The 13000-nt window shown below is 34.1% G+C and overlaps 1 protein-coding gene and 1 pseudogene across 2 annotated transcripts; one reads left to right on the forward strand and one right to left on the reverse strand.

The window, feature by feature from the left end:
• Window positions 1–7674: 7674 nt before the first annotated feature.
• LOC144562044 (Sec14p-like phosphatidylinositol transfer family protein) lies at window positions 7675–10855 on the forward strand. Its single transcript, XM_078311175.1, has 5 exons — window positions 7675–8203; window positions 8587–9093; window positions 9227–9351; window positions 9913–10054; window positions 10366–10855. Exons 1-5 carry the CDS (start codon window positions 7850–7852, stop codon window positions 10627–10629), a joined length of 1392 nt encoding a protein of 463 aa, XP_078167301.1. The 5' UTR covers window positions 7675–7849; the 3' UTR covers window positions 10630–10855.
• On the reverse strand, window positions 10841–13000 carry LOC144562043 (tetrahydroberberine oxidase pseudogene; annotated as a pseudogene). The gene has a single exon (XR_013513964.1). The product of XR_013513964.1 is annotated as a tetrahydroberberine oxidase pseudogene (transcript).

The following is a 13000-nucleotide window of genomic DNA, read 5'->3' on the forward strand; positions in this document are numbered from 1 at the left end:
TTTTCACTTGTGCTTAGCTCATTAATGAGCGAGTTAATTTGAGTTGAGATGATAATAATGAACTGTAAGGTTAATTTGAGTTCAACTTATACTTGAATTGGCTTACAACTCGTTTGTAACTCATTTAACCAATTAATTTTCTTAATTATAGTTATATACTAGTAAGAGTTTATCTAAATACAAATAATTGAAATGATTTAATAAGAGTTTATCTAAACACAAACAATTTAAACATAATTATTAAAACAACTAACAAAACAAACAATGTGAGGAGTCATTTAAAAGGGTCTGGGATTTATTGTAACGAATTTTGTGTGACTCGAGTTGTTAATGAACAAATTTAGGTATTTTCAAACTCAGCTTATTAATTAAACAAGTCAGCAAACTCGAGTTATAAATGAGTGAATTAAAACGAGCAGTTAGCAAGCAAGTTACAAGTTTGAGCGATTTTTTACTACTCCACTTGAGTTAGATGGGAAAAAAATAGTGTATGGATATGTAAGAGAGAAGGTTTGAAAAGGAGATGCATAAGTTGCAATTTGTAATGGGTGGATTTTTTTTTAATTTTGGCAAATATAATTTTATTAATTAGAACATAAAATTACATTCATAACATCTATCTATAAATCTACATTCATAACATTATTCACATCAAAATACATCAATATTTAAAAATATTAACATTTAAACATCAACATCTAAAGATGCAAACGGATTGAATATGGAATCAGATAGTGATAAAATATATTTGTAGTTGTATTTATTTTTCGAGTACAGATTAAATATTTATCAGATACGAATTCGGATCAGATAATAAACGGATACGAATATGAAACAGATACTAACGAATACAATTTGAATTCCTACTTTGGATATTAATTGTTACAAAATTCATATATTATTCAAATTCTACGATGTACAACGATTTTTAAATTAGCAATTATTTTTAATGAAAATCGCTTTCTAAATAGCACTATGTCAACAAGCGATTTTGCTTTTTTCCTCTCAGCAAAAGAAAAGATGATCTTAAATTCTAATTGCAACCCCCCTCTCCTCTCACCCTCTCTCTTGATCTCAACTAGACACATCAACCCCCCCCCCCCCCCCCCCCCCCCCCCCTCCTCTCTCGTCACTACCATCTTGATCGGACTTGGCACTATCGGAGCGCGTTCAACAGTCGGACAACAATAGAGAAGTAGATCTGAAAGAGCTCCACAAGGCTCGTAGAGAGAGATGGGGAATAAAAAATGAGGTCGATTTGAAGAATAGAGAGTGTAGATATGTTGGAACAAAAGAACAAAGTAATCTAGGGAAATTGAGAAAAATAAAATATTAGATCTAGAATAGAAACGAGAGTCATTTGACGTGTTATAAATAATTTTTATTATCAATAAAATTGTTAATAGATATTTAAAGCCATTAAATTTTAAAAAATAAATAAATAAATAACACTGTATCAAAAATATTTAGTAATAAGGAAAAAAAAGAATATGAAAGAGAGAAACTTTTTTTTAATAGAACCACGAGAAAACTCTCTCAAACTTTTTTGGAAGACAAGTATTTGTAAAATTTGCTTGGGAAAAGATTATAAAAAAGAAAAAGAAAAATATGATGGAGATGTGTTTTTCCTCTCTCTCTCTCTAGGTATTTGAAAGGCTCATTGCCATGATGAAAATGGTCTCGACGCTCTGGACCTACAAGCCAGATCGACGATTTAAATCAATTATACATTTTTTTTTTCTTGTTCATGTTCTAGGTAAATTGGTTTGAATTCTGAATTGAACTTACAACCGACGTCGACAAAACGTTCTCGTTAGTCGTAACCTTTTTTTTTTTTTTTTTTTTTTTTCTGTTTTAATAGAAAAATTTAAAGTTAAAGTTGACGTTGAACTACTTCAAAAATAAAAGAAGTTTGTTCTTCCATCAGTGAAACACAGATTAAAACAGTTCCAATCATCTTTCCACTCAATATAACATTTTCAAACTATCGATAAACCAATTCTTCAAAAATAATTTAGATAAAATGGGGTCAAAAACTTTTCAACTCAACAAAAGAAAATTTAAAAATCACGTTATAGAGAAAATTTTGTGTTGAAAACAATCTAGATTACATATCTCAATCTTTCTCTTCTTTGAATGGATAAAATTAATTAAATGGGTAACTGTAAGATATTTGACTACTTGATTTTATTTTCATAGAACTGTTCAGCTATGTTTTCTTATTTTATGACGAGGATTTCGATTGGTTTTTCATCCCAATTAATAACAATACTGGTGAATGATCACGGAAAAAATAATTCAGTCAGAGTGAATTATTGCTAGTCAAACGTAGCTGTAAACTCATTGCTAGTTACAAATATATATATGGATATTGTTAATTTGAATTAATTCTAAAAGAATATTATTAAAGCTTCGATTTATTAGAATTTTTTTTCCGATTCCATTGAAATTTTTTATGGTATAACCTAACGGTCAATTCCCAATATAATTTCAATTGAATGTTATGATATGTACAAATTTTATGAGCTTCACTTAAATGGATTTAATTATGGTTCAAGGCTAGGGCTGCAAAAAAAAATTCGTAGTTCATGATTCGATTTGAGTTTGATTAGAAAAAGTTCGTAAAAAATTAGATTCAAAATAGTTTGAAATTAATTCAAACTAAATTCAAACTGGACCTGATTCGTTCGAAATAGGTTCGCGAACTATTCTAGTTTAAATCTCAAAGTAACGTGAACCGTTGATTTCCACTGATGACTTAAAAGTTAAAACATAAGGCCGCCCAGTCATAAGTCATAGCTTGTAAGTCGTAACCCTCGCTCTCAGTTCTAAAACTCTAGACGACTTTCACCTCTCGTTTTTGGCGACTCCGATCACTCTTCTTTATCGTAATTTTTTTTGTAAAAGATTCGAAATTGATTTCGTAAAAAATTCGATTCAAAATTAGTTCAAACCAAACTTAGTTCGAAATTAATTCAAACTAAACTCAAACTGAAATAAGTTCGATTCGGTTCGATTCATTTGCAGCCCTATTTCAAGGCAATCAAGCAATAATTTTAATTTTCTCAATTCTAGAATGCTGTATAATTTTATGCATCAAAATATTATCATTAATTCATTAGTGATCCCATGCATGTGAGATTCCATTCCATCCAATAGTGTGAATGCTTCCAAAATTCAAATTTCAATGCCGCCAATGATGCTTTCCATTTTTTACATGGAACTTATTGAGATTGTTCTCCACATGATCGCAACATCGCCTGTTTATCAAAGAAATAAATTAATGAAGTTAATTAGATAAATTTTGGTTCATCTATTTTTTACTCTTGATCACAATTTTTTTTATAACTCAAATTAAAAGTCTCCTTGAGATAAACAGTGTAGCAGAGAATCTTTATCTTAATAGCATATAAAATTAAGAGAAGGCATCCAAGGCACCGACTATTGAAGAAAATAAGCAATGTTTGATTTATCTCAAATTGTAATGCCTTTCAGATTCCATATAAAAATATTTCATATATGCGGGGACATATTTTTCATTTTTAAGGCATGCACCAAACAAGCAAATGAAGCAATGAGCCAATTTCTTATGACAAACCTCAAAAGTGCGATTGAGTTTCGTTCATAAATATGAATTTAATTTTTATCGAATATAAATTATATATGAATTTTATGCATATCGGGCCATATGCATACGAATGCACATTAGTCACTCTCTCTCTCTCTCTCTATATATATTAGTAAGGCGGCCATACTTTGCAAATTAAAGTGGGTGTTTTAATTTGTGCTCATATCTCTAGTTTCAAAGTTCAAAACGTTGATCTGAACCGTTCAAGTTGATATCCACATTAAATTATGTTTGGAGACCAAATTTTATATTTTTTGGAAATTTTTTACTATTTTTTTTTATTTTTCAAAATCAGTGTTTTTGATGGTCCAGAATTTTCTGAAAAACACTGATTTTGAAAAATTCTAAAAAATAGCAAAACAATTTCAAAAAATATAAAATTTGGTCTCCAAGCACAATTTAATATGGATATCAACTTGAACTGTTCGAATCGACGTTTTGAACTTTGAAACTAGAGATATGAGTGCAAATTAAAATACCCACTTTAATTTGCAAAGTATGGTGGCCTTACTGTATATATATAGAGAGAGAGAGAGTGACTAATATGCATACGGTCCAAATTTAAAATTTCAAAATTCAAAAAGTCGATCTGAACCGTTCTTCTTGTTCTCCATATTAATATGTGCTTGGAGACCAAATTTTACATTTTTCTAAATTTTTTTACTATTTATTAAGCCACTTTGAAAATTGCTGATCCAACGGTGGCTGCTGATTTTACTGTTTTGTTAAGCCACTGTTGGATCAATAATTTTCAAAGTGGCTTAATAAATAGTATAAAAATTCAGAAAAATATAAAATTTGATCTCCAAGCACTTATTAATATGGAGAACAAGAAGAACGGTTCAGATCGACTTTTTGGATTTTAAAATTTCAAATTTGGACTGGCCCATATGCTACCGAATGCATATTAGTCACACACACACACACTCTCTCTCTCTCTCTCTATATATATATATGAGTAAAGTTAGGGTGTGATGTGCTCACCAAATCCTCTTGGTGAGCACATCACACCCTAGCTTTACTCTATATATGTGTGTGTGTGTGTGTGTGTGTGTGTGTGTGTGATATAGTACATACGATAGGATCTATTTTTTTATGAGGGTTCAAATGCCTCAATGTTTTTGTGCCTCCATCTCTCTCTATTATTTTCAAAGTTCAAACAGTCGATCCGAACCGCTCAACCTAACCTCCATACTAAAATATGTTTGGAGACCAAATTTTATATTTTTAGGAATTTTTTTACTATTTTTTTAGATAGGTACAAAATCAGTAAATCTGAACCATGTAAAAACAGTATTTTTGTACCTATCTAAAAAAATAGTAAAAAAATTCCTAAAAATATAAAATTTAGTCTCCAAATATATTTTAGTATGAAGGTTAGATTAAGCGGTTCAGATCGACTGTTTGAACTTTAAAAATGATGGAGAGAGATGGAGGCACAAAAACATGGAGGCATTTGAACCACTTCCTTTCAACGAAGCTGGACTTTCTTTAAACGTAGTGAAACGCACATAGCATCTTTAATTTTTGTGCCGATGCTGATCGGACGGTCCAGATTCATAATTCCAGATATACTGCCTGCGATTGACCAATTTGTGCTTATTAAGATAGAGCTTTGTTCGTCTATTTAAACCCTATCGAAATAAAAGTTTAAAGAGTCAAATTTAAAAAAAAAAATCTAATAACATAAGGTATAATTTTTTTATCAACAGGTATACATTATTTCTTTAAAAACTATTAATTTATTTAACATACAATTATTACTCTTCTATGATATGCAATATTTGACTACTGGACTATAGTGTTACACTGCTGGTTTTGATTGGCTGCCAGAAAGCAAGCTTGTTTTTTTTTTTTTTTTTTTTTTGATGAAAAGCAAAGCTTGGTTATTAGGTGTATTAGGTATAAATGTGTAGTCATGACTCATGAATGACCCACATAAGTTATGAAGTATGAACCATTGTTTATTACATGCCATTGCTGGTTATGCACATACTTCAATGATCGGAATGTGTTTTTTTTTTCCTCCAACTTCTTTTGTATTTTTATAGGGAAATTTTTTTTTATACCACTCCAAAATATGAAAATTAGAAAATTGCCACCCAAAAACATAAAATTAGTTATTTGCCACTCTAAAGTCATTAAATTTATCAAATTACCACAATTATACATCTAATCTACGTATTAATTAAAATTATTCTGAAAATACAATAAATTTACATACTGACTAAAATCTTCTAAGATTGACTGTCACAGAGATCTCTGGATCGAAGATGGAGAAGAAGAGACTGTCGGATTCGTCCGAGTCAGAGCCACACGTCGCTCTTAGAGCCTGCATGTCTTCAAACCAGCAGAGATGCCCCGGTTTACGCGCGAAGAGAGAGAGAGAGAGAGAGAGAGAGAGAGCGAGAGAGCGCACTGAATAATCTCAATATGAGGGGATTGTTGCAAAACCGCGCAAGCTGTCAAAAATCTTCCGATCTTCTGATATTTAAAAAAAATTCCCAATTAATTAATAAATTATGATAGAAAAGGAAAGGAAACCTAATGGAAGCGCAAGCTGCTGCGAGCTTCCTTCTCCAATCTCTCTTTCTAATTTCTTTCTATTAGAACCAAACAAAACCACCGTCAAACTGTAATTCTGAGAAATAATTGAATTTCTTTCTATTCTCTTTCTAATTTCTTTCTATCCTTCCCCAAGCGGAGAAGTAAAGGGACAAGGGGAGAAATAACTGAGGACAGTTATTTTTCTGCTAAGCGGAGAAGTCAGCTGCTTCCATGATTTTTCTGCTACCCTTCTTCTTCTTCTCTTCTGAATTCAGGGATATTTTAGTCAGTATGTAAATTTATTGTATTTTCAGAATAATTTTAATCAAATATGTAGATTAGATGTATAATTGTGGCAATTTGATAAATTTAATGACTTTAGAGTGGCAAATAACTAATTTCATGTTTTTGGGTGGCAATTTTGTAATTTGACAATTTTGTAATTTCTATGTTTTGGAGTGGCATAAAAAAAATTCCCATTTTTATAACTCTCTCACTGCAAAACACGCATTTCGATTCTAGTTTAAAAATAGACTGTAGACCACCTTTTTCATTTAGTAATACACAAATATAAAGGAACGAAAAGCAAAAATTGAATTTGTAAATAATATAAAACTGGAAAGTCTAAGCTTTTCCTTAGTATAAGGGTATAAGCAAATAAAATTGTACAATTTGTAATATTTTTTTTTTCTTTTTTTCTTGAATTTGTATCATCAAATAAAAAAAGTGAACTTGAGGTGGGAGGTTTATATATAACATTTTTCTTAATATTAATAATTTCAATGCTGATCTTAACAATTATTTTCAGAAGACCAAAAGGAAAAAAAAAAAAAATAGATTGCTTTCTTTTTATCCCAACTTCCGGCGTACAATATCAGAAATATAATGAAAACAGTAACCTGATGTTTTATTTTTTCGGGATCTTAAAATAAGACTCTGGTCTCTCATTAATTAGAAATTCCATATTTAATAAGGGTACAAGCGCAAAAGCCAATATGAAATTGTTAAGTCAGAATAAATGATAATTAGAAGAACAGGTCTTCAACTAGCCGTTACAGGTCCCAATGAAAAAGATAACTGCTGTCCAGCCTAGGATTCCTTTCTGTTCCGCTAATCACGCAACGGCTCTTTGGGTGCTCTTCTCGCGTGTCCATGGGCCCGGGGCCCCACTCATATTCCGATCATCTCCAGTATAACAGTTCAACCTCTCAAAATTTTCACTTTCCATTGTCTGTCCGATGTAATCGAACGGACAATAATATACATAAAAACTAACAGTGATTTATGCACTGGAGAGTATAGTGAACTGCTTTCGGTCCCTTGGACGACCTAACGGCTCTTAAAGTCTCCTGGTCGTCGCCAGGTCATCAATTAATTGACCTTACCTTTATTACGTGCTGCTCTCAAATTACAAAGTACTGGATACGTCCACTCATATGTAGACCGTCAGATATTGACGTGATGTAGAATATTAATGATCGGAGCATTCTACACTGGAGAGGAAACAAACCAACCTCCCTTTAATAGGCTTCATCTATTCCTACACTGGACCTCACCTTATTCCACCCGCCACCTTGTCCCTGCTTCTTCACTAGAAATAAGTAGGGATAGAGAGAGAGAGACAGAGAGAGCCACAAAACCTTAGTTGTACCCATACTTTTAATTCTACTACTAATGGCTGTGGAGGTGAAGACAGAGGAATCGAGCATCCCACAAGAAGAAATGGTCGAGAAAAAGCTCGAGGCCGACACCGATTCAGATCCAGTACCAATTCTGACTGAGAAGAAGATCGAAGCTGAGGCAGTGACAGTACCGGTGGTTGAAAAGGCTGCTTCTTTCAGGGAGGAGAGTAACTTCCTCTCCGACTTGAAGGAGAGCGAGAGAAAGGCTCTCTTCGATTTGCGTGCACAAATCGAGGAGGCTATTTCAACTAAGACTTTGTTCGTAGAGAAGGAGAAAGAGAAAGAGAAAGAAGCAGATGGAGAAGAGGTGAAATGCGTAGATGAAGGGGACAAACTAGAAGAAGAGGTAAGAATAATGAACAAAGAATATTTAGTTCTCTGTAAAATTGCTGGTTCGTATATGTTATATGCACCAGGTGTTTTATAATTTGGAACACAGATCAATTTTAGCTCTTCGTTTTGTTTTTTTTGGGATCTCACTCGCAGCATTTGATCAAAAAAAAAAAAAAAAAAAATACTGATTTATACCTTTTGATTGTACCATAATTTAACTTGGAATGACACATTTCCCTTGCAATTTGATTTATTGGCATATGATTTACCAGAAACACAATACTGTAGAATAGCAAAATTTACAGCAGAAAACAATCAGTACAGTAATTTAAGACATGCAAAGATGAACACATACCGTACTAATTTAGCACTTGGCTGATTTAATTTAATTTATAGGTATTTCTCTGGGGAGTCCCTTTATCACCATCCAAAGGCACCAATTCAACCGATGTTTTACTTCTCAAGTTCCTTCGTGCACGTGAATTTAAACCAAAAGAAGCTTTTGATATGCTCCAAAAGACCCTAATCTGGCGCAAATCCCAAAAAATTGACTCCATACTCTCGGATGAAAAGGATTACTCCAATGCCGATCTTGATGAGGCATGCTATATAGATGGTAGAGATCGTGAAGGCCACCCTGTGTGCTATAACATTTTAGGGGTTTTAGCCAGTGCGGGCTTGTTTGAAACCGAAGAGGGAAGAGAGAGTCTGGTGAGGTGGCGAGTGCGTATGATGGAGAAGGGAATTGGGATGTTGGATTTTGAACCAGGACAGGTTGTATCATTGACACAGGTTGTAGATCTGAAGGATGCTCCCCGACCCGGTAAGAAAGGTGTGCGAGCTGTACTTAAACGGGTCGTGGATGTTCTGCAAGATAACTATCCAGAAATGGTTGCAAGAACTGTGAGTACTTTAAAGTAATTTAGGGTTAATTTTTTCTGTCAGGGAGATTTTTAATTTGTATTGCACTTAGGCCTTATATTTTTCATATATTATTGTTCAATACTAATTAAATGCTTTCTTTGTTATGATGTAGATCTTCATCAATGTACCATTTTGGTACTATGCACTGAGCGCTATCGTCTCTCCATTCTTAACCCAAAGAACCAAGAGCAAGTTTGTCTTATCCCGTCCCGCCAGGACAACAGAAACTCTTCTCAGGTAATATCTCCTCTCTCTGTCTCTAAATTATCATACTGGGAAGTGGGATTGTCTTGCATTGCTTCTATGGTTTGTCTGAACTATATAGAGAGGCGCATTCTGTACCTGTTGGTACAGGTCTCAGCAAAGCCATGAACAAGTGTTTGTGATGAGGTCCTTCAATCACAAAAGGTGCCAGGATCATTTTTTGAAAAAAAAAAAATTGGTCATTGTCACCGATTTTCATTAGAAAATCACAAGAGTGAAGATGGTACCAACCCCCCCCCCCCCCCCTAAGTTCTTACATCAATCCTCATAACTAGAATTATGACAAAGCACCTAAGTTCTTACATCAATCTCATAGCTAGAATTATTACAAAACAGCATATGACTAAGAAACATAGCTATGTAACAACAAAATAGCAACTAAAAATTTGGTGCTCCAGGTTCATTATTACTTTACCAGCACTGGTAATGACCAAGGTTGATTTTTGGCACCATAATCCAGGACTTAATACTTGTTTAATTGATGCACCTCTTTGATTGTTGTTTGATAAGATGTATAACTTGATGATTATACAGGTACATTTCAGCAGAGGCTTTACCAGTTGCATATGGTGGTCTCAAAAGAGAAGGTGACAGCGAGTTCTCTTTGGAAGATGAAGTTTCAGAGTTGTTTATCAAAGCCAATTCAGCTGAAACTATTGAAATTCCTGCCCCACAGGTATAATAGTATATTTTCAATTACGCTACAGTCATACATTTCAATTAAATGATGTATATAGGTTCTGTTGTTAGAATGGTTTGGGATTTTTCTTGAGGGAGTTTTTTCAAGGGAACTTCTGCGTACACTGTCCTAAAATTTATTATTATTATTTTTTTTTAAGATAAGTAACTTTACAGCAGAGCTTCTCAAACAGAAACCATTTGTAGTTTATTCGTAATAAAATTTCTTTTATTGGAAACTTTTGCAGAATTACCCTTAGAAAAAAGTATTCAAAATGTACTTAATTGTATAATTGAAAATGAATGTAGGTTGGATCTACACTTGTGTGGGATCTGTCTGTGATAGGTTGGGAGGTGAATTACAAAGAAGAATTTGTACCAAGTGATGAAGGATCTTATGCTGTGATAATTCGGAAAGGTAAAAAGATGAATTCACGAGAGGGACTGGTTCATAATTCCTTTAAAAATAATGAAGCTGGGAAAGTTGTTCTGACAATTGAGAATAATTGTCAGAAGAAAAAGAAGGTTCTTTACCGGCACAAGGCTAAGTTTCTTCCTGTTAAGGGGTGTTAAATGTTCTATTCATTTTTATTATGGTTGTGTATGTTATGTGATTGCTTGGGAGGTTTCTGGGTAGCATTTAATTATTCTTTTAAGTCTGATGGGGGGGGGGGGGGGGGGGGGGGGGGGGGGGGGGGTCCTATGAAATATCTTTTCTTGTGGAGTTATTTCATGAGTTTATTTATTATATAGATTATTCTGCTATTGCAATTTACTTAATTGATTATTGTGAGTTAAAGACCATATTGCAAAATGATGATGATATGTTTTATTTCTGTCTTAGACACGCATACATATATAAAAAAGTGCAAAATCTAAAATAAAAACCTATTAGTAACAAGCTATACACTATAGAGTTTCCTTTATACATATTAGGCTAGTTAATATAGATCAAGCGGGGGCACACTTTGTTCGTTCCTGAAGAAATTATTTGGATCAACCTCTGATTTTACTAATGCTAATTTCCTATAATTGTCTTTGAAGTACCTTTTGCCCCACTCTTTATTCTTGAAATAACTCAGGTCTCCATTTATAGTAGTACCCAAATCCAAATCCCTGTAATTTAAATAAGCACCTCTTGGATTTTTTGAAACATAAGGTGTCATAAACTTGTAGAAACCCCTAATCCAATCCAAGTTCCTCTTGACACTCTCTGTGTTTTGATCTCCATCCAACCATGCCACCAAATACTGTACATTATACAAACTACCATTTCTGTGGGGAAATGGGGTTTCAGATTCACATATTTCATCCATTTTTCCTCCTAGTGGATCAATAATCATCAACGCCAGTGTTCCATTAGTTCTTAGTAAATTATCCCAAATACTTTTCCAAACGAACTCAGGGATTTGACTTGTCAAGAAGTCTGATTTGGCTTTAAATGGGTATTTGACCTGGGGTTCTCTCTCAAGTAAAACGCTAAGCGGCTCCCCGTTTGTGTACCCGGCATAATATTTAACTGTCTCAATCCAACTCATCTCCTGGCAGTCGTTCTCTTGCAAATCAAGCAGGGGGAATTTTTCCTGCATTATAGAAAGTAATTCTTCTTTCTCTCCAAGGAATTGGGCTTCAAACGACACTTGCAGTATTCTGTTTCCCTTCTCATCGCTTGAAGCCTCAGTAAATAGCCTTATAAATAACCTCTCATCAAATCTATAAGCTACATCCTGCCATTGACTTACTACCTTTACTAATAGAGTATCATGATGACTAACATTAAATAATTTGGTAAAAATTGTCAACTTAGGCGGCACATATACCAATTTAATTTTATAGGCTAATATGACCCCAAAACTAGCTCCTCCCCCTCCCCTAATTGCCCAAAATAAATCCTCACCCATGGATTCCCTATCGAGTATCACCCCTTTTGCATTCACTAAGCGTACATCAATGATGTTATCAGAGGCCAGACCATACTTTCTCATCATAGTCCCGATTCCACCGCCGCTTAAATGACCACCAACCCCTACTGTGGAGCATAACCCTGCTGGAAAACCCATGCTCTTGCTTTTCTCGGCTATATGGTAATACAACTCTCCGACTGTTGCACCAGCTTGAACCCATGCTGTGTTATCGGTGATGTTAACATCGATCGAACTCAAGTTTCGCATGTCCAAAATAATGAAAAGAGTGTCAAAGGCCACATAAGAGAGGCCCTCATAGTCATGACCCCCGCTTAGTGTTCTAAGTTCAACGCTGTTCGTTCTGCAACAGTCGATGACGGCTGAAACATGAGATTCACATGTAGGTGTAATTATTGCAAAAGGTTTCGGTGTTCTAGTTGTATTGAACCTTTGGTTTCTGATGGAGGATTGCAGAATGATAGAATAGGAAGTGGTGCTTTGTGTGAATAAGAGGCTGTGAGGAATGGAATTAGCCAATAGGCATTGGATGAAAGGATCAGAGGTTGCATTAGAGTGTTTGGAGATAGTTTGGTTTCCTTTTGAGGGATCAAATAAGAAGAGAAAAGAGATCAGAAAAACAAAACAAGGTGTGAGTAATGAGCCCATGAGCCAATGTTTCTTTCTCACAGTGTGTTTTTGTTTACTGGTCATTGGCGCTTGCTGTCTTATATAGTTTCAAACTGTGGAATTTTGGATGCATGGAAGAGTCCGGTTACTTGTTTCATTTTGCTTTGATTATAATGGGCTTGACTTGAAATTTCAACTGTGGGTTTGATTTGAGAACCTCTTGTTATGGATTGGAGAAAATTCTACAAAGTAGGCTTTCAAGATAACTTGAGAATTGAGATCATAATTGGATAGGAGCAATGGGACCTGACAAGTGGATAAGGAATAGGGCTCAAACAGGACATGTGATCTAACTCAGATCAAGATAAGTAAGGATCTTAAATGGAAAGGAGGCATCAGATATGCCGAGGTTG

Source organism: Carex rostrata, chromosome 11, assembly GCF_964058835.1.
Source record: "Carex rostrata chromosome 11, lpCarRost1.2, whole genome shotgun sequence".
In the NCBI taxonomy this organism is placed as follows: domain Eukaryota; kingdom Viridiplantae; phylum Streptophyta; class Magnoliopsida; order Poales; family Cyperaceae; genus Carex; species Carex rostrata.

Bases quoted from the DNA above. Each gene is read 5' to 3' on its own strand.
- LOC144562044 (XM_078311175.1), top strand. From the start codon at position 7,850: ATGGCTGTGGAGGTGAAGACAGAGGAATCGAGCATCCCACAAGAAGAA. The intron at 8,204-8,586 runs GTAAGAATAATG...TTTAATTTATAG, and splicing joins GGGACAAACTAGAAGAAGAG to GTATTTCTCTGGGGAGTCCC. The intron at 9,094-9,226 runs GTGAGTACTTTA...GTTATGATGTAG, and splicing joins CAGAAATGGTTGCAAGAACT to ATCTTCATCAATGTACCATT.